Source organism: Camellia sinensis, chromosome 4, assembly GCF_055761805.1.
Source record: "Camellia sinensis isolate YWXY chromosome 4, ASM5576180v1, whole genome shotgun sequence".
Classification (NCBI taxonomy): domain Eukaryota; kingdom Viridiplantae; phylum Streptophyta; class Magnoliopsida; order Ericales; family Theaceae; genus Camellia; species Camellia sinensis.
This window is the reverse complement of record NC_138964.1, coordinates 220,498,786-220,521,968: the sequence shown is the minus strand read 5'-3', so window position 1 is coordinate 220,521,968 and position 23,183 is coordinate 220,498,786. Positions and strand designations below refer to the sequence as shown.

At 30.5% G+C, this 23,183-nt stretch overlaps 2 protein-coding genes across 3 annotated transcripts; one reads left to right on the top strand and one right to left on the bottom strand.

The window, feature by feature from the left end:
- Positions 1-1,325: 1,325 nt before the first annotated feature.
- LOC114316264 (uncharacterized) lies at positions 1,326-4,064 on the top strand. Of its 2 annotated transcripts, none has more exons than XM_028262928.2 (2): positions 1,326-1,712; positions 2,517-4,064. In XM_028262928.2, the coding sequence occupies exons 1-2, from the start codon at positions 1,647-1,649 to the stop codon at positions 3,615-3,617; spliced, it is 1,167 nt and encodes a 388-aa protein (XP_028118729.1). In that variant the 5' UTR covers positions 1,326-1,646; the 3' UTR covers positions 3,618-4,064. The 2 variants fall into 2 exon arrangements, with proteins under 2 accessions (XP_028118729.1, XP_028118728.1); XM_028262927.2 differs by having other exon boundaries at positions 2,511-4,064.
- A 4,191-nt stretch (positions 4,065-8,255) lies between these two features.
- LOC114316263 (SUPPRESSOR OF GAMMA RESPONSE 1) lies at positions 8,256-13,449 on the bottom strand. Its single transcript, XM_082922781.1, has 6 exons — positions 13,043-13,449; positions 11,624-11,756; positions 11,191-11,377; positions 9,766-10,268; positions 8,772-9,083; positions 8,256-8,685 (listed from the first exon to the last, which is right to left on the bottom strand). The coding sequence occupies exons 1-6, from the start codon at positions 13,048-13,050 to the stop codon at positions 8,632-8,634; spliced, it is 1,197 nt and encodes a 398-aa protein (XP_082778907.1). The 5' UTR covers positions 13,051-13,449; the 3' UTR covers positions 8,256-8,631.
- Between the last annotated feature and the right edge of the window lie 9,734 nt (positions 13,450-23,183).

The window sequence follows — 23,183 nt, the reverse complement described above, 5'->3', positions numbered from 1 at the left end:
ATTCAACTAGGGATATCTCAAGCCAGTCAAGTCGTTGAACCACGTCAAATTACGCGTGACGAACAAACCCTTAATCACGTCGTCCTAACAAAACATGAAATCACCTTAATACCCCTAATCCCAATTCTTAGTGGAATAAGCAATAGATGCTATTTTTATAAATTTATATTCAAATTATGATGCGGTGTAATTTTAAAAATTTTAAATATTTGTAATCTATATAATAGGTGGAGTTATAAATTTAAAATAATAATGTCATAACATATCTTTGTATATTAATTGGTATACTAATTGGTGTGTATAGCATTACCGTTACATAAAATATGATAATGTCTTTGTAATTTTAAAAATTATATTATATTTTTTTAAATTTATAATCGCATGATAAATATTTTTTATAATAAATTATTAAATTAATTAAAATTAAAAATATATTTCAATTAATAATTTTATTGTTGTGAATTTCATTTTTTTTTGTGTGTGTTAATTCTGTAGAATAAAAAGGGCCTGACTTCCCTCCGGTCCCAAATCGGATTAGAAGGTGCTATTGGGTTTGTGAGGGCCCACCACGGATCCTTGATAATTTGAACCGTTCAATGTGTAAAACTCGTCAAGTATAATATGTTTGTAAAAAATTACATTGATCGAATATCGATAGTTATGTCATCGGATCAACTTTCTATCAATCATTTATTTTTTCACTGTCTATTTTTTATATATAAAATTGATTTGATCATGTAACTATCGATATCCGATCAACGTGATATTTATACAGGCATATAGTACTCGACGAGTTATACACATCAAATAGTTCGGATTATCGAAACGGGATCAGTGATGGGCCCCACTAGGCCCAATAGCACTTCCCAATTCAATCTGGTACTGAAGAGAAGCCAGTGCTAATAAAAATTATGACGAATTTTTTTTTATAATTTTTAGAATTACATTATCTGTATTTGTAATTTACCTTAATATGATTAAGGTCAAGTTTGGCATCCTCAAAAAAATTTAAAAAGTCAAAAAGTCACTATCCTATTTAAGTTATATCATCTTATTAAAGTCACATCACCTCTCTATCACATCATTTCAAACCCAACCCATACCCAATTCATATTTCATAAAAAGTCAAAAAATACACTTATTTAAGACACCCCAAATTACACAGATAAGCACCGTTTGTTTATCTCTAAACATTTCACGTTACTATCGCCCTCATAGTTGTACACATGTTCCCCTTCTTATAACCGTCTGATCAAATCATTCAACTCAAAGTGAATCATATCCAACGGCTAAATAAATTTGGGAATTCGAAGGGTTTTGCCTTTAAGCCTTTCATATCATCGTCTTGTGTCTCTGGCTCTCTCTCTCTCGCGGAGACTTTGAATTTTCTCTCTCTTTTGATATTCGAGTGGGAGAGAGAAAGAGAGAAATATATATATATATATATATATAGAAACCCCCAATCTACTATCATTCGCGTTTCTAAGCTGCCCCTGAAAGATCGTTTTTTTTAGGGCTTGTCTTCACTGTAAGTCGATTCCTCGTTTTGGATATACAAGTTGAGAGAGAGAGAGAGAGAGAGAGAGAGAGAGAGAGAGAGAGTTGGAGATACAGAAGGAAGGAAATCGACATTTGTGGGGTATATCATGATGCCTGATGGGTATTCCAGTTCCAAGAAGACTGATGATATCCGTGAAGATGTTTGTGGCCAGGTATGTCTTTTTCCCCGATTTTTATTTGTGATTTTTGGGGTTTTTATTTATTTATTTATGTATCATAGTTGTTTTTTTTTTTTTTTTTGAATTTTAATTTGAGTTTGTTGATGAGTTCTGGGAGATGGGTATGCTCAATTTCGTTTTTAAATGGATTAAACAGAAATGGGTTTCTTTTATTGATAAGCACAGATTTGTTATTTGAATTTGAGTTTTTTTTCTTGAGTTCTGAAACATGGGTATGCTCGATTTTGATTTTAAATGGATTACACAGAAATGGGTTTCTTTTATTGATATGCTCGGATTGGTGTTAGGTTAGTATAAATGCGGATTGATGGTTTTGGTACTTAGTTCATCTGATTTGTTGTTTTCCCTTTTAAACACTGTTTCAATTTGAATTTGTTCGAATCTATCTTCTTTATTTAGATGTTTTCCCTTTTCTGAATTCTCTCTCTTGTATAAAGTTGTGGATTTTTTTGAGAGTTTCATGTAGATTAATTGTTGAAATTGTCAAAAAATTTAGACCTCAGGATCTTTACAATTTTATAATGGTAGAAAAGATTCCAACATTCATGCAACTAGTTGAGCTAGTGATTTAGGGGTTTTTTTAAAAAAAAAAATTAAGTTAAATTTTGGATTTAATTCCTCAAACAAATTGAGTGCTCTGATTGTAAGTGATGATCTGAATGGTCAGGGTTTCTCTTGCTTTAATCATGTTTAGTTTCATTTTTTATTTTGAACTAGTGATGTGTTTGATTATTGTTTTGTAACTTGTTTTACTCTATCTGGGTATCTTAGGTGCAGCAGGCAGCCTGTGCGGCACTGAGTATGACTCGACTCCGATGCATTCTGCGAGGTGTGGATTTGAAGACCTATTTATTTCTGCTTGTGATTGTGCCTATAAGCATACTTGGTATCTATTTCCAGTCTCAGAAGATTACATGCTTCCTACGCCCGCTATGGCAATCTCCTCCAAAGCCATTCGTCAATATCCCACATTATTATCATCCAAATGTTTCGATGGAGAATCTTTGCAAACTTCATGGTTGGGGAATTCGCAAATATCCCAGGCGAGTCTTTGATGCTGTTGTATTCAACAATGAAGTGGATATACTTACAATCAGATGGAAAGAGTTGGATCCTTACATCACACAGTTCATTCTTCTTGAATCGAACTCAACATTTAGTGGCTTGCCCAAGCCATACTTTTTTGCAACCAATCGTGACCAGTTCAAATTCATGGAGCCTCGGCTGACTTATGGGACAATTGGGGGGAGATTTAGAAAAGGTGAAAACCCATTTGTTGAAGAAGCTTATCAAAGAGTTGCAATAGATCAGCTCCTTAGAATAGCAGGTATACAAGATGATGATTTATTGATTATGTCTGATGTTGATGAGATCCCCAGTGGGCACACAATCAATCTCTTGAGGTGGTGTGATGACATACCTCCGATACTTCACCTCCATCTGAGAAACTACTTGTACTCATTTGAGTTTCCTTGGGATCATAGGAGTTGGAGAGCTACGGTCCATAGGTATCGTATGGGTAAGACTAGATACGCACACTTTCGTCAGACTGACTACCTCTTGTCAGATGCGGGGTGGCATTGTAGCTTTTGTTTTCGCCGTATCAGTGAATTTATATTCAAAATGAAAGCTTATAGCCATAACGATCGTGTGAGGTCCCCTCATTTCCTGAACCCTAAACGAATCCAAGATATAATTTGCAAAGGGACCGATCTCTATGATATGCTTCCCGAGGAGTACACGTTTAAGCAGATCATTGGGCAGTTGGGACCTATGACTCATTCTTATTCAGCAATACATCTTCCTGCATATTTGTTGAACAATGCTGACAAGTACAAGTATCTTATGCCTGGTAACTGCAGAAGAGAAAGTGGCTGAGTTTCTAGGGAATTCTCAAACTTTCTTTTGTGGATTTTTGAGGTGCTATTTTTTGTTGCACAGTGGAGGCTCCATTGGATTGTTGATGACACTGGTGCGGTGCTAATACTAGTATGTCTTATTTCGATCCAACAAAATCTAGGTCATTCTTTACAGAGCTTCTTCAAGGATTTGGTTGGTTTTTGGATTGATGCGGTGAAGATTGTACTTTTGTTTTTCTCTTTCTGGTCTTAGGTCTTATTCCGGATGGAGGCACATGCTCGAGAGCGTGTGGTCGACAAAAGGATTGAATGACTTTGGAGCATCTCTATGGCTTGATTTCCAGATTGTATTAGAGTAGAATGACATTTACTTTGGGATTTTCTAGCTAGGGAGTCTGTTTCTTTCTTGTTTTCTTTTGACAAACCTAATTTGTTCGTATATACAGACAACTTATGGTGTTGTTTATTTGTACCATCTAATTGTTGCTTATCTTCTATTAATTGAGCAATGATATTCGCACTTGACTGACGTTTAGCATGTCGCACTCTTCTTGTGAGAGGTTAAGAGACAAAAAAATGAAGTGAATATCCTTGCTCTAATTATACTGATTTAGCCTTTTCTCTAGGCAGTGATTTCATAACATTGTAGTTTGTGAATACCTTAATGGTTTGTTTCTTTTTCCGTAGGTTCTAGCTATTGGCTGAGAATCTTAATTCTCAGAAATTGCATGCCAACCATTTGGTGTTAATTTTTGAAAATGAAACTGCCTCTCTCTCTCTCTCTGCACACGGGGTAAGCAGGGGTTAAGATTGCGTAAATCTGACTTTGTCTAGATCCCGCAAGGAGATGACTCTTGTGCACTAAGATAAGCTCTTTTATGTACTAGTAAATTTGGAGAACTGTGACTTTTTTTGTATAGCTATGCTGACAAACCCTGTTTACTCCCTTCATTTTTAGGGAATTGGGTCCTCTTTACACTCTCCCCTATCATTCTGTCCTAATCTCCTCATTACATAATTAAAGTAAGACAAATACATCCTATGATGAGGAGAACATTTAGAACAGAGAGAGATGAAGAGGATTCTCAACCTATTTTCAATAGTCACTATGTTATTTTTGCATTTTTTCTTTCCCTTTGAGCACTTGGAACGTTTTTTCTACACACTAAATGATTTATGAACACACATAAGCCATGATCTTTATTTTAATCCAATAGAAGCTGATTTTGGTTGAGGGAAAGCAAGTCATGTTTTTGATTATGGAGGGACTTGAATTTTAAGGTTGATTAGAAAAAATCAATAAACCCCACCACCCACTTAGACACCAGAGAATAAAGAATCAAAATATAGATTCCCCACTTACTCATCACTTCCTTTATTTGTCTATGGTTGCTGTGATTTTCTGTTTTGAAATGTTGTTTGTTGTTTTGTGATGCCACTGAAAATTGTGGATGTGAACCTCACACATGAGTCCACATCCAGGCCGGCTGCTTGGTTGAGAAAGCAAGTCACCTTTTTTATTGGGAGTTGATTTTTTTTTTTTTAGTGATTTTTTTGGGGTCAATTTTAAGTCGTCTTCTTTTTCTTCTCTCTTCTTCCATTTTTGTTTTTTTAAAACTTATATCCTCTCACTACAGTAGAAAAAAAGTGAATTTCTTTTTTTTCTTTTTCCATTTGACTATACACTCATCAAAATATATATATATATATATATATATATGCACTCCATTTTCAGTGATTGAAATTAAAAAACCAATTTGGCCCTAAGATTGTAGTTATATTTGGTTGTAATTAACATCATTTTCATCGTAACTAAAATTATCATAATGAGTCATAATAAACATTATTTTCAGATTAAATTTTTAGATTAATCAATCAGTGTGTTTGGTTTGAATTTTTTAGATTAAATTTTTTAAAAATTGAATTTGTTTTTTTTTTTGTTTTTAGTGAATATTTTTAAAATTTTAAATATTTTTTTTACTTTTTTAGATGTACCTTACTTAGATGTATCTAAAAAATAAAAAATTTATAAAAAAATATTTTAAAAAATTAATAAATACATAAAAATACAAAAAAATGTACTGAATTCTCGTAATTTTTTTTAATATATTTTTGGTATTTAGTAAATTTTTAAAAAGTTTTTTCGTGAATTTTTTACTTTTTAGATATATTTATGTTAGGTATGTCTAAAAAGTAAAAAAAATTCCTAAAAATATTAAAAAAAATCAGTAAAAAAAAATAAAATATATGAAAATAAAATTTTTAAAAAATATTTTTAAAAAACTATAACCAAGCAAAATGATAGTATTTCCACACCAAATTGCACCTCCACGAGCTAGTTACTCAACTTTTTTTAACAACTTTTCCCAAAAAAAACACCAAGTTCTCCCACCTGTCAATTTTTAGGTGGATGAGCTGGTTACTTGAATAATATTGACAAGATATTCTCCAAGAGTTCATGATTTTTCTATTATACTTTTTATTACAATAAGTTAAATTAACAAAATATATAATTTGACGATTCAAGTTAAAATTAAAATCAAATTACATTAAAACTACTCTCACTAAAACAATGTAATTTTACTTCAATTTTAAACACAAATCATTATATTACCAATTTATCACAACAAAACTATTACATAGAAGAGCATGGTTTTCCTCCAGTCCCAGATCAAATTGCAGGGTGTTGTTGGGTCTATAAGGGTTCATTACAGGTTCCGTTTTAATAATCTAAACCGTTTAATATGTAGAACTCGTCAAGTACTATATAATTATAAAAAATCACATTGATCAGATATCAATAACTATCTCATCGGATCAGTTTTCTATCAACCGTTTATTTTTTTAATATCTTTTTTTTTTTATATAAAACTGATTTGATCACGTAGCTATTAATATATGATCAACGTGATTTTTTACAAACATATAATAATCGATGAGTTCTACACATTGAACAGTTCGAATTATCGAAACAGGACCCGTGGTGGGCCCTACAGGCTCAACAGCACCCTCCAGTCGGACTGGAGAGAAGCCAGTGCCTACATAGAATCTCCATTTGGTTTACTTTTATAATCATGAGTGTGGAGTTGCGTTTTGAATTATAAGTTTTGAAAAGAGAAAATTTATTTAATTATGCATTTTGAAAATAGTTTTGAATTATATTTTAAAATTTTTTGAATTTATTTTTTTTCAATATTTAAAAAATTTCTTAATTTTATTTTTTAGGGTATATATTTTTTTATTGTAAATATTTATTTATTTTTTTTCAATATGCGTTGTATTTACCATGTGTATGCTGTATTTTCAATTTTTTTTAAATATTAAAAATTTAAACGGAGTTGTATTTTTAAATTTTAAACATATAATTTTTATTTTAAATATTTTTTATTATTTTTATTTTAAATATTTTATTTTATCTTTTTAACTTTAAATTTTATTTTTTTACTTTTTAAAAATATTTAATTTTTTAACAATTTTAAAAAATTTTGAATCGTTCATATATATCTAAATCATAACAACTTATTTGGCCAATATTTAAAAAAAAAAATATCAAAATATTTTTTTGAAAAAAATAAAAAATATAAAAAATATTTTTCTTCAAACATAAAAATAAACAAAATATGTTTTGAAATTTAATATTTTTTTCAAAAAAATATAAAATAAAAAATAATTTTAAAGAACAAAATAAAAAAAAAATTGAATTTTTTTTCTTAAATAGAGTTTTAAAAAAAGTCTAGTTATAAGTTTTGAAAAGAATTTTTTAATTGAATTTTGAGTTGTGTATTATAAATTTTGATAACAATTTTTAAATTAAATTTTAAATTATGTATTTGATGATAAATTTTGAAAAAAAAAAAATAAAAAATCTAAAACTAAACCAAACACTACTTTATGTTTTAAAACTTTTATTCTTTCATGTTCTGCCTAAAAGTCAATGCCTTATCTTTCCCAACGGTTCAGCAGTAGCAGATATGACAATTACTTTACTGCACTAACGGCTCATTCAGATCAAGTTTGACGAGTTAAAAAAAAATTAAAAAATTAAAAAATTATTTAAAAAATTAAAAAATTATTATTATTTATCAAAATTCAAAAATTTCGACTCTTAATTTTTTCCTACACATTAATTTATATAATTTTTTAATACATATTTTTTCATAAAAAATCAAAAAATTAACCCAAACATCCATATTTTTTTTTTAATTTTTTAATCCAAAAAGACAAAAAATACACTTTCTTAAGATACCCCAAACAACCCCTTAATTTTTGTTTCGTCCCCATAATATGTGATTTTTGTTAAATGTATTTGGACAAACATTCATACAATGCAAATGTGCTACTATTGGCTGCTTTACACTTCATCAACAGTCATTTAAGTTCACTAGTATTGGTCTGCTTTCATCAAATGACACTTTCAAACTCAAGAAAATCAGACCCAAAATTGGAGGGAAAAAAAGGTCCTATAAGCAACAGTTAAGGGTCATTGTTGGGTCCGAAACTTGCAGCCCGGTCCAGACCTGTCGGTCTTTTACCTGGCCCAAGCCATTATCTCAGGTGGGTGGGCGGGCTTAGGTATTGAAGTCTGGACATTTGGCTCGTGAGAGGCAGACCACAAAGAAATGAAAAAAAAAAGAACAGTATACTGCACAAGCAAAAGTGCAAAAATATGCATCAAATTGACATAAAGTGATGAGGAGGACTACAATAAGCTATCCATTTGATACAATCCACATTGTTTGTGCTCAATTCGAGTCGCATATGTTCAAGCATTAATCATCTGTCAATCAACACAAGATGAACAACAAACGGCAAACTTTTTTCTTTCAAGGATTTAGGTATCCCAATGGTACTATTTAAACAGAAAACATTGACAAAGAGACCTGAACACAAAAACCAAAATTGGTGTCATTTCTGCTTGATCACCCAGCCAGCTCCTAACAGTGATTCATGGTAGTACAGCAGCTTACAACTCCATGACCTCAATTGCCATCACGCCTTTATATGATAAAACTTTAGCTCCATCATTCATTGCTCTATAAACGGTCTAGCCAACCAAGAATACTTTCTTGAGAGCCAAACTGCAAATCCTGCAAAAGTAATGAGAATTTAACACATGTTATTAACTTAATGAAATAAATAATTTGATAGACGAGTGCCAGGATAAGGAGCATACTGCAAGCTGGAAATCTGGTGGGGTATCAAGTTCTAGGTTCTCAAGATCAGCAATTCCACAAGTTACATTTCTATCTACCCCAGAATTATTATCATTTGTCGGGCGAGAAGAGGTACTGAAAGGACCGTCATTTAGTCCAGAATCAGCAAGAGCAGCATAGGAATCGAAAATCTCATTGCATAACAATAAGTCATCCAAACCATTGCCATCAATAGCTTGTGACTCGCCTGCCAAACAAGTGTGGGTCTCCATATCATTCTTGAACTGAGTAGAGAAAGAAGGATGGAATGTTTCTCTGACAAACTCAGCTTCCTGTTCCATATTAAAAATGAAAAAGATTACAAAACTACAGATGCTATGCTAACAACGGAAAAAGACCGCGAAACATTTGGAGTAACTTTTGGCAGAACCATAGATAGGTTTATTTGTTCATCCTAACATTATATTCAGTAAGATCCATAAAAATTTGAAAAAAGGTCCTCGTTCTCTTGTCACCATAGATGCAAGAGCATTTATCTTTCTTGCTTCCGTTTTGGGTACTGAATCCATTTTAAACTTATTTTCTACAAGATGCATGTCTAAAATACAAATGATGGATGTCTACAATACACAAGTAATGCATTTCAACACAAACATAATGTGTTAAGAGGAGGTCCATAGTGAATGGAAAGTAAAGAAAGCGATAAGGTCGGCCTCCCTGTAATCTTACATAGGTATTCAAACAAGTTTCAAACATGGGCACATAAATGTCAAGTGCCTATTTTTTATAGGGAAAACCGGAAAGTATACTGCATTTATAGATAGTGGCAAACGTGAGGTCTGTGTCAAGTTTATCCCTCTAGCATCCTTCAATGTTGAGAACAAAACTAGGCAATGGTAATTTAGAAAGGTTACAGTGTGTAATTGGGAACACTGGGGCTTGCCATACGAAAATCTACTAGTGAAACAATTAGGTTCCCTTAAACACTAACATGCAATGAAAGCTGCCACTAACCTGTGCTAATGATTGGGGTGGAAGCACATAATCATCTGTGACATCATCACACAAAACATATTTTCCTGGCCGAGGTGGATTGGGAGTATTTGTCTTTGGAGTCCGGGGACTAGTTCGAATCATCCCCATATCAGAATCTTCGATAACTTGAGAGCTATCATTGTTGTCGCTTTGCTTTTGCTGCTGATATGAAATTTTTGAAACAACATATTGTCCTTCTAGTTCATCTTCATCGGTCCCCAGATGATATTGGTGCATTACCCAGTTAGATTTATCAGGTTTCGAACCCTTCTTTGAAATTCTATAGAGAACCATAATCTTCTTAAAACCCTTTTGCACTCCATTTTCCATCACGAGCTTGGTCTTGCCTGTCTTGTGCCAGCGGACATCCTCCTTTGTCAAACTATCTTGATTGTGAATCTTGCGGCGTTTACGTTGACCGGTAGCATATGCATTAGTGGTTCTATGAAAGAAGTGGACACTGCTTCCATCTTTTTTTGCACCTAAAACAAAACCAAGTGATGATTCAAAAAATGGTTTGACGAACCGAGCTGTTCATGAACAAGCTCGGCTCGGCTCCGTTCATTTAATAAACGAGCCGAGCTTGAGCTCACATAAGCTCAACTCGTCAAGCTTGGCTCGTTAATCTTTATTTAAATTATATAATAAATATATTATTTATATATTAAATAATATATAAATATGTATAAATACATTATTTATATATTAAATAATATAAATAATATTTTTTATTTAAATAATATTAAAAAAAATTATCGAGCCGAGCTCAAGTTTCATTAATATTAACAAGCCGAGCCGAGCTCGGGCCCAATTCCTTATCAAGCCGAGTTCGACTTCAATAAACGAGCTTGATAAGTAAACGAGCCAAGCTCGAGCTCAGCAAAGCTTGGCTAGGTTCAGTTCAGTTCAGTTCATTTGCATTCCTAACTAGAATGGTTCAACTAAAATTAAGTTCTAAATTTTTAGTATGTTAATTTTGTGCAAAGATGCAACTTTTCTCATATTGAGAAAGACCACAAAGCAAATCTTTCCATTACACACTCACTACAAAAGGACATCCATTAGCATAGAGAACTCATCACATGATTAATTTTTTTGTGTGTTTAACATTTGAGAGGGGGGTTTTCCCATCTCCCACTTATGCACCAAGGATGCTCAAATCTCTGGCCTTCCAATTTTTCAATATCAAAGACTCTTTTAATTTTTTTTATAAGATAATGTAGTAGCGACTTTAGGAAGATTAGGTAGGTCATGATGAAGACTATGCAGTCTTTGTTGCATATGCTAAAGTTGAATTTGTTGTAACTTATACTGATACTTATGTCAATTTACCATCACTTGAACACTTATCCAGCCAAGGTGTAGCAAGAATAGCATATAATCTGAGAATATAGAATTCATTACCAGGAAGATTTTCTGGATGTGTATAGCATATTCCTTCTTCTTTGTCAACTGTTAGGATGAAATCATCAATAAACATATGTGGCTTTGAATTTCCTACCCCACATTTTGCAGCTAAATGTTCCAAAAGCTCTATATCAGATGGATCAAACTTTACACCAGCAGGCAATCCAGGCCATTCATGAGACACCTATACAAGCAAAAGCATCATGAATGACAATCAAGCATAAGTTTCTAATCATAAAGTATATCGAAGATGAATTCTAACAGTATTTAAAGGATGATAAGTAATTACTATTTTGTGTTATAGTATCATGTTAAGTACAAAATAATAATAGTAACTGGTCTGCAGATATTTTAGTGTTCTCAAGTTTACTGAATATACAGATGAAATTAAGTAGAAAATATGTAACTACATGCAAGAATTCCAGCTTACATCACTATTATCAATGCGATAATGGCATTTTGGGCATTCACGATTTGCTCCACAGTCTTTGAGTTGATATGCAGGAGATAGACTGGCACTTTTCACTTTTGTCGCAATTCCTTTGCAGTCAATAAGCCAACTCCTGCATTATTAACAATTAACAGCCAGGAGACAAAATTTTGTGTTTAATTTATGATTAATTAGCTAAAGCATTAAAATTAATTATGAAAACACCTTCAATCTAGAGAGAAATAGTTTTTGAAAGCTAGCAATTAGTTGGTTGCATTGTAAACACTATAATATTTTGTCTGACAGAAAACAAATCACATTGCAGCATTAAGCGAAGAAGGTTAGATGGATAGAACTCAATCAAACTCCTCTGTCACCAACTTAGTTGAGCAACTCATTGACATTGATCATAATACAAATCACCAAAGTAGATGAGAAAACTTGGGATGAATTGTAGTCAAACCATGTACTAAAAAGTATGATCCACACAAAGATGACACAGAAATTCAGGCGAAGTAAGTTCTGATTCTGTCTAAACTATGCACACTAAACATCTTACATTGCAACTAAAGAACACTTGGCTGTTTCTGCGAAATTAAAGAAAGTTCTTGGACCTCTTTCCACCTATCCAATAAGACAACCAAAGGTATTTTAAGATTTGATCAATGCTGTTCCAAAGTTAAGCCACTAGTTACCCAATCAAACCAAGACGATTATGATCTGAAATCATGGCCATCCCCAATGAAAAGGCAATGGGAGGCTTCAAGAGCCAACTCAAACAACTATCAGTAGTATAGAACCCACTTCCAATATCCATTCATCACTGAAAGATTCAATCTTCATTATATGGTGGACTATTCAGATTCAGAATTAGGGCTTGTAACGTCCTAGAATAGTGTGGCTCACAAATGACATTAACCAAGCAATGTTGAAGCAGTAACCTAACTACAATCATGAGCTCATAAATCCAAAAACATGCTTTAAAGAACTCAAAATCTTCATATCTCTATACCAGCATTTCCCCGTGTGGTATTTTCCATAAAAACCAGAACACCAATAAAAGGTTCATGGTCAGTCCTCCCTAGTTTCCCGAGAACCAAACGCAAGAAATAAAATTTGGAAAAATATATATATATATATATATATATATATATATGTGCAGTAAAATAAGCAAAATAAATAATTTAACTGGATGAGAAATGAAATGCCGAATTGGGAATCTCAATCGTCTAATTGACAGATGGTCTCAAATAAACACGAAACAATCAATCACCAACCAGGTATTTGGCCATATGGGTCTCTCAATCAAACCGAAAACAAAGCCAAAACAGCTCAAAAATCAAAATTTGATAAAATGCGCCGAACCCACATAAAAAAAAATTAAAAAAAAAAAGAAAAAGAAGAAGCTTTTATATTTACCTTGCCATGTCCTACAGATGCGAGTGTCGATACAGAGATACAAATCACAGAACACATACAGTCCTAGAAGACGAAGAAGAAGAGAAGCCGGGTTGTGTTTGCCTGGCACTTTCCCCTTTGTCCAAATGACTAAGTTATTAAGAGAGAGAGAGACAGAGGAGAGAGAGAGAGAGAGAGAGGGGAGAGTGTGTTGAGCGGGAAAACTTAGGTGTGGAGCCGTTATGAGAGGGTTGCAGGCCGAGCCTGAGCCTCGGACGGGCATCTTGGTTCACCGAGGGGCCGGACCTCAGGTGTGGTGGCCCACCATTGACTGAACTTAGTTCCGAGTCTCAGGTTCGGACGAGGGCCGAGGCTTTGTGGATTAAGCACTAGAGGGTAAAGAGTGATTATTACAAAAGTGCTGCTTCGAAAATCGAGTTTCGATGGCAAAATGGTAAATAGGCATGGACATGACTTTGCCTTCCGCCCCAAGCTATTTATTTTTTGATATTTTATAAAAAGTATGTATAAAAATATACATGATTGGAAAAAATAAAAATATATGTTAACATAAAAAATGCCAAATAATATCTAAAAATGACCCTTTTTCCTCTGCTTTTCGTTAACGCTGTCTTAATTTATTTTTTTATTAATAAAAAAGTACACAACCTTTTCAACTTGCTGTTTTTATTTTTATAATGAATAAATTATAATCATTTATTTTTAGATTGTTTTAAAAAGTTAGTTAAAAATTTAATTTTTTTTATTTTTTAAATTTTTTTAAATGTGTAAAAAAATAAAAAAGTGATATGACTCAAAATAAATTAAAAATTGACTTTTGACTTTTAACCAAGTTTCCAAAATAATTTTTTATTTTAGTCTTTAAAATTTATTTTTTTTTTTTGTAATTTTAGCTCCTTATGTTTTAATTTTTTAGGTAAATTACATTGGCACCCCTTGAAGTATCTGTTTATTACAAATTCCTCCTCATATTTGAAAAATTACATTTTCTTCCCTAAAATTTGTAATCTCATTACATATTGTTTCCTAGATTGTTAATGTCATACCCTCAAATTTTTTAAATGGCCATTTTATTCTTTTTCCTACCATTTATTTTTCCTATTATCATTACTACATTCTACAACTTTCCATCATTAAGAGCACGTTTGGTACAATAGAATGCGTTGGAATGGAATGTCTATTCTAGCTTTATATTCTCTTTCCCTCGTTTGGTATGTTTTAGTAAAGTGGGAATAGTTATTCCATGAGAATGTTATTCTAACAAAAAGTGAGAATACCTATTCCATATGGAAAATTAAGGACATAACTATTTTATTTCAACATGGAATCATTATAAAACGAAATAATCTTTCTCATAAATATAAAAAAAAACAAAACGATCGTTTTAGGGGGAAAAAAAATCTTATTCTCTGTCTTTGAATCCCTCTCTACAAATACTCTTACAAACTAAACAAGATGCCATAGACAACTTCATCATTGTTCTTCTACCAGGTCCAATATATATATATATATATATATATTTTAAAATCATGTCACAATTTATTTACATGTTAGTTGTAAAGCATATATATATATATGAAACTCTATGAAATCATATCTATATATTATACAAGGAAAATTATGTTTTTAGTGAGAAACCTTGTGAGAGTTTTTTAATATCTCATACTAATTTTCTTAATTTTTTCCATTGGCTAGCTTTTATATGATAATTCTACATCGGGAAAATAAAGAGAAAAAAAATGAGTTATTTTACTCATATAAAGGAAATCTTACACTCTTATCCTATTTAGTGAGAAGTTTTGTAAGAATTTCAATATTTCATAATAATTTTCATAATTTTAAACAATTAAAAAAATCTTCACTGGCTAGCTTTTATTTGATATCCCATATAGAGAAAAGAAAGGAAAAAAATGAGTTATTTTACTCATATAAAGTGAATTTTATACTCTCATCCCATTTAATATTGTAGTGTTGTACATGTTTCAATTCAATATAGTTTAAATTTTAAAATTTTTAATTAATTAATTATGACCTAGCCGATTAGGCTAAATCATTTTTTATTTGATTGATTTGTTGGTTTAACCGCAATTTTAACGATTTTAGCAAAATATATTGATTAGATTTATTTGATTCGAAATAAACTAAAGATTGATCTGATTAAAAATTGAAAGACTGAGATTGCTTAATTAGAAATAAACTTTCCATCCAAATAATTGTTAACTTATTTTATAATCCCACATCGGAAAAAGAAAAAAAAAAGAATTGTTTCACTTATATAAAGTGAATCTTAATAATGTAGTATTGTATATAGTTTAATTCAAGACCGTTTAAATTTTAAAATTAAAATTAAAATAACGTTTAAAAGTTTTAATTAATTAATTTTTGTATAAGTTGGTTGGTCATTTGACCTAATCGATTAGACTGAACCATTTTGAGTTTGACTAATTCAGCAGTTTAATCTCGATTTCTAATACTGATTTTATTAATTTTAAACAGTTAAAAAAAAAATCATTGGCTAACTTCAATTCAACCATATAAAAATAAAACTCTAATTAGTTTATAATTTATTTTATAATCCCACATCGCGAAAAGAAGAAAAATAAAGTTTGTTTCACTATCTATCTATATCTATATCTATATATATACATATTATATAAGGAAAATAGAGTTTTTAGGGAGAAACCTTCTACGAACTCCAAACCCTTATTCTAAAATTATTGAATTTTCTTAATTTTAAACAATTAAAAAATTCACGTTGGCTAGTTTCTATTTACCTTTTATTTTACAATCTCACATTAAAAAAATAAAGAAAAAATGAATTGTTTCACTTTCATAAAGTGAATCTTATGCTTCCATTTATATAAGCAAAAGAAATTTTTTAGTGAGAAACCCTATGATCAATATTTTATACTCATTTTTTTGATTTTTTTTAATTTTAAACAATTAAGAAAATTTACATTGGTTACCTTCCATTTATCTTTTATTTTACAATCTTACATAGACGTTTTGATTTTAAAAATAATTTTGTATAAGATTTTGAAACTCTTATAATATTTAATTTAAAATAAGTACAACCACACATCGAGAAAAAAAGAAAAAGTGAGTTGTGTCACTTATTAAAGTGTTACAATCCTACATCGGGAGAATAAAGGAAAAAAAAAGTTGTCTCACTTATATAAGGTGAATCTTATAAGGGGTTTTAAGGGAGAAGCCTTCTAGAATTTCCAAACACTCATTCTAAAATTATTAAATTTTCTTAATTTAAACAATTAAAAAAATTTTCATTGGCTACCTTCTATTTACCTTTTATTTTACAATCCCAAATCGGGGGGAGAGGAAAAAAAAATTGAATTGTTTTATTTACATAAATTGAATCTTATGCGCCAATTTATATAAATTATTAAAATTTCTTAATTTTAAACAATTAAGAAAATCCCCATTAGTTAGCTTCTATTTAACTTTTATTTTACAATCCACATTGGCAAAAAAAAATAAAATAAATTATTTTACTTATATAAGGTGAATTTTATACTCCTATTTATATAAATAAAAGAAGATTTTTAGTGAGAAAGCTTATAACCAATACCATTTTTTTTTTCTTCTTAATTTTAAACAATTAAGAAAACTTTCATTGGTTAGTTTCCATTTAATTTTTATTTTACAATTCCACATAGACGTTTTGATTTTAAAAATAATTTTGTATGAGATTTTAAAATTATCATAATATTTAATTTTAAAATAATTACAATCCTACATCGAGAAAAAAAAGAAAAAAAAGTGAGTTGTTTCACTCAGTGGCGGAGCCAATAAATTAAATCAGAAGGGGCACTTATTAATTACAATGTTAAATTTTTTTATAAAAATATTTAACATAAATTTTTACCATTAACTTCAAGAAAGATAAAAAAAATTAATCAGTGTGTTTGGTTTTAATTTTCTGAAAACTAAGTTTTTTATTTTTCAATTTTTTTTTGATTTTAGTGAATATTTTTTAAATTTTAAATATTTTTTTTATTTTTTTAGATACAAATTACTTAGATATGTATCCAAATAGTAAAATATTTGTGAAAAAATATTTAAAAAAATTAAGAAGTACACAAAAATATGAAAAATGTACTAAATTTTCATATTATTTTTATATTTTTTGGTATTTAGTGTATTTTTTAAAGATTTTTTTCACAAATATTATACTTTTTAGGTAAATTTATGTTAGGTGTCTAAAAATTAAAAATTTTGCTTAAAATATTAAAAAAATTTATTGAAAACATTAAAATACAGAAAATAAAAATATAGAATTTTTTGAAAATTATTTTCTGAAAACTAGAACCAAATAAGCTAAATATTATTTGTAATTAGTGTATCATGGACAATATTAAAAAAAAGTTATGGATATAAAGTTTTAAAATAAAATATTTAATGATGAAGTAATTTTTTTATACAAAATATGCGTAAAAATTCAATATAATAGTTATACCACGTTATCATTAACATGTGATATCACCAACAGTAAAGAAACATATAGAGAATGAATGCTACATGTCAAATGTAACTAATAATTCATTAAATTCTATATTTTCATTGAGATTAATTATGTTTGCATGTCAATAGTAATAGATTGATTACATTGAAATTTTCATAGATAATAATATCGTAATTACTTTATTTTCAATCAAAGTAACTATTATTATTCTTATTATTTTAAAAATATCATTGACATTTAAAATAATATTTTTATGATTTTTTTTATTTAAAGTATTTTCTTTATGTTTGCTTTAAAAAAAAAAATTGCAAAACCCAGGGGGCACGTGACCGCCCTGGCCCTTTGATAGCTTCGCCCTTGATTTCACTTATATAAAGTGAATCTTATATTCTCATTTAATATTATAGTATTGTGTATATTTCAGCTCAAGATGGTTTACATTTTAAAATAAAATTTAAATGTTTTAATTAATTAATTTGGTTGTAAATTGGTTGGTCTTTTGACTTAGCCGATTAGGTTGAATTGTTTTCAGTTTAACTGATTCATTAGTTTAACCACAGTTTTAACTGTTTTATCAAAATATATTGCTTAGATTTACTTGATTTGAAATAAACAAAGATCGACTATATTAAAATTGAACGATTGAGATTGCTTGATTAGAAATAAACTTACCGTTCAAACAACTATTAACATTTATTTTATAATCCCACATCAGGAAAAGGAGAAAAAAATGAATTGTTTCGCTATATAAACTTTATGCTCCCATTTAATATTGTAATTTTGTATATGTTTCGGTTCAAGACAGTTTAAATTTTTAAATTAAAATAAAATTTATGAGTTTTAATTAATTAATTTTTAAGTAAGTTGCTTGGTCTTTTGACCTAGCCGATAAGGTGAACCGGTTTCTTTTTGACTGATTCGTTGGTTTAACTACGATTTTAGCAATTTTATCAAAGTATATTGGTTAAATTTGTTTGATTCAAAATAAATTAAAGATTGACCTAATTAAAAATTAAACGGCTAAAATTACTTGATTCGAATTAAACAATTAAAAAAATTCCCATTGATTAGCTTTCATTTAACTTTTATTTTGTAAACCCATATCGAGGAAAAAAGGAAAAAATAAATTGTTTCACTTAAATAAAGTAAATCTTATACTCACATTTATATAACCAAATAAGATTTTTAGTGAGAAGCCTTATAATCAATATCTTATACTAATTTTTTGGATTTTCTTGATTTTAAACAATTAGGCATATCCCGATTGATTAGCTTCCATTTAATTTTTATTTTACAATCCTATATAGAGGTTTTGATTTTAAAAATGATTTTGAATGGGATTTCGAAACTCTCATAATATCTCTCTTTAAAAGTATTCATTTATAAAATATATAGATATATTGATATTCTCAATGTCACTCTTACTACTCCTTAATACAAAAATTATGAGATAATTTTAAAATTATTTAAAACTTATAAATTATGAGATAGATTATTATTATAATTTTAAATTTATATTGTATCGATTTTAAATTTAAATTAATAGATTGTTTTCCATATTTAGTGACAGTTTAAATTTTAATAAAATAAAATAAAATTTAAAAGTTTTAATTAATTAATTTTTGTGTAAGCTGGTTGGTCTTTTGACCTAACTGATTAAGCTAACCCATTTTTGATTTGAATGATTTGCTGGTTTAACTATGATTTTAGCAGTTTTATATGTTAACGATGATTCTTTCTTAGAGCATCTCCAATGCACTAGGCATATAATACTTATTAGTTAAAATGCCTAGTGTGATTCACTTTTTTCAATTCCAATGCACTAGGCATATGATTAGGCATTTTGCCTCAACTCATATTCACTAGCTACATGTAGCTAGCCTTCAATGCTAGGCAAAATGTATTCAATCATTAGGATCATTTCCCTCCATCTTTGTTGTTGATGTAGCATTCTATAAAATTAATAGTATTTGGATAAATAGCTAAAATAAAGAGCATGGTTGGAGTAAAAACATAAAACAGTCGATAGGCAAAATAAAATATATACTTTATAGTAATATTTAGATAGGTAAAATGCCTACTACCGTTGGAGATGCTCTTACTCATTAAGTTTTTAAAACTTCCTTTAAGGGAAAATTATCATAAAGTTCCATATGGGAATCAGTTACTCCAAATAGTCCCATGAATTTTCTCATACACTGCTAGGTCCTTTTTCTTCTGATAATCTTATCATGAGATCCTATTTTAAATTTTGGTATGATTCGGTGGACGTTTCTACCCTTTCTCATTGAGAGACGCCATCTTAGGGAAGTTAGATCTAATTTTTGGATCACATTTTCCGTTACTCTAATGTAAGAACGTCATACACTAAAAAACTCAGTGTACTTTAAAAAACGTAACACTATTCTAACGCAACACTAAAAGGCTCCTCCAACACTATAACGTAACACATTAAAAGATCCCCTTAGTATTTTTTTTTTCTTTCTAAATGTAACACTCCAATAACATAACACTTCGACACTCCAACATAACATACTAAAAAACTCTTTAATACACTTTTCACAAACGTAACACTCCTCTAACGTAATATACTGAAAAACTCCTCCAACGTAACACACTACACTAAAAAACTCCTTAGTGTATTTTTTCTAAATGTAACATTCCTCCAATGTAACACACTAAAAAACTCTGTAGTATACTTTTTTCCAAACGTAACACACTAAAAGACTTCTTAGTGTACTTTCAAAAAATGTAACACTCCAATATTATACTAACACACCAAAAAACTCCTTAGTATATTTTTCACAAACGTAACACTCTCCAACGTAACCCATTGAAAAACTCCTCAAATGTAACACTATAACATCACACACTACACTAAAAAACTCCTTAGTGTACTTTTTACTAACGTAACACTCCTCCAACGTAACATACTAAAAAACCCTCAAACGTAACTGTGACACCCTAAGTGTTTAATTAAATACCACATAAATATTTATAGTTATATATAATTATGGTTGTATGTGATAATATATTATTTAATAAATAAATAAATTAATAATAATAATAATAAAATAGCTATGTTATACGTGCTATGTAAATTAATTTACTATTGTGATTATTAAATATGTGATGAAGAGAATTATTTAGGGGCAAAATTAATCACTAATTAGTGTAAGAAGATTGGTAGGTATAGAATTAATTAGACAAATCAAGTTAAAATCTATTTCAAGATTTGTTGTTAAATGAAAGGATTTGCAAGTATTACTAAAGTAGTGAAGTAGAGCCATCTGTACATCTAGGGGTGGTGAGTCATCACTTAGGGTCATTAACTAAATGGTGAGTTATCACCCAACTTAGTATATAAATAGGAGGGGGCTATGATGTTGGTACTAGCAAAAAAAAAGAAAGAAAAAAGAGGGCTTCGACAGAAAAGTGAGTAAGGGAAAGACCGAAAAATCAAAGGAAATAGTAAGGGTCAATATTAAGGTGAGTTATGTTATACCTTGAGTCACCATAATATATTTTACGTATATTTTGACTTATCATAATTTATTTTATATAAGTTATGTTTTATGAATTATATTAATATTTCAATTACGTGTATTAATTTCTAAACTCAATTTGTTAAAACGAAACCTATGGTTATGTTTGTTTAAATTTTAAAGAATATTTGACTATGACCTTATAAACAATTATGTTTTGTAAATACCATCACGGGAGTTCCATGCCTTGGGGGACTTAAAAAATCATTGGCCTCTGTTTAACCACTTTGTGGTCCTCTGTTTGTCATGGATCCATTGACCTCTATTCTGATTGTCACTTCTGTAACCTCTATTCTGTTCTGTTCTGTACCGTGGTTATAGTTATTTATTTACATAATTTCTGTATTTCAGTTTCTTCTACTTAAATGATTTATTTACCAAATTGAGTTATGCAAATGTTTTGGCCTAACTAACTATCCATGGTTATTTTATATTCCCTATACTCTTGGCATAATATTTCTCACTCTGTTGTGTGCTTATAGCTGTTACCCTTTTAGGTGACGAGATGTAGGGGAAACCCATAACCTCACGTAATGGAACTCGCACGAGGATTGATGTTGAACCACTATTTTGTCTTTCTTTTGGTTCTTTTTTTAAATATTTTTGCTCCTTTTTGTTTCTACTCGGGATCGGTCACTGAATAATAAAATTATAAAAGCCCTATATATGTATTTCCTCTTATTAAAATGGTAAAATGAAATAATTTCTTGTTTAATTATTTTTATTTCCGCTTGCGCAGTTTAATTTGCAACGAATAGAATAAGTTAGTAAGTTGCGATTTCAACCCTAAGCCCCTGGGGGTAGGGTCGTGACAAAGGTGGTATCAGAGCAGCAGAAGTTGGAGATGGGCCCTTACACGGACGTCTGAAGACGAGATAGAGAATATGAAGTGGGTGACCATGTTTTTATTAAAGTGACGACCATGTTTTTATTGAAGTGACACCAATGAAAGGGCAGATACGCCTTGAAACCAAGGGTAAGTGTCACGATCCGGACCCGCCCCTATGGGTTTAGCATCGTAACCGGCCAGTAATCCGAGATTACCAAAGGCCTGCTTAACAGTAATGACAGTAATACAGAGTAAAGGGGCTGGCGGAAGCCAAAACAGTAAATAAAAGGTGTCTAATGAGCTGTGACAGTCTGAATGCAAAAAGATTTTTATGAATAAGTCACATTCGTAACCAAAACACATTTACATACCAGATATACATACATACAAGTTAGGGATTCAATCCCTATGCCATAACTGTACAGTAGGAGTCTATAACATCTATTACAAAACAGAAATAGAAGGGTGAATCCGAACACCCCAAAACAGCCGTAGCTTGAACGGACTTGGAACCTCGAGGTGAGGCACAAAGGTTGGCTTGACAAAACAAGAGCTAACCCGACGCTCCTACCTCCGGTCCGATGCCTGGACACCTACATATATATATAAACAGTGAGCTAAAGCCCAGTGAATAACAGTTATGTAAAGAGGTTAAGAATGATTGTCCTTTCAGTAATTAAACAGTCGTATCAGTCACTTAGAAACCATAGCAGTTATATGTGGTGCATCCCATAGCAAAACAGTACAATAGGTCTTAACAGACCGAACAGTCAGTTGATGACCATCATAACAGTAAACAGTAGTAGTTCCAAACATGGCAACCGACAGAGATCTCTGTGACAATAGCAGTAACAGTACAGTAACAATGAATTGCTATGGATGCCACGGATACAGTTTACAAATAGGACAAACATTCATTGATTAAACAATAACGTTTCAGTAAGCAGAACAGTTGATCATTCAAAAAATAATCATAATCGAACATATCTTTACAACATTGTTACTCACAGAGCACTGGGCTATAAGCAGCTAGTGAGCATCCTCGGGTGCCAACCCTACACAGTTACAGAACGAACACACACTAAGTTACACACTCAGGAATCAACAACTTAGTCCCTATCTTGACTCGGTGTGGTTCTACATCAATATCCTTATTAAGATGCCTTAAACATGGCCTAGGAATGCCTAGGATGGAAAGAGGACGCAAGGATGCACTTTAAAACATTTTTCAAAACTTGCTGAAACAGGGGTCCATGCTCGAGCGTGGCTTTCTTCGCTTAAGCGGAC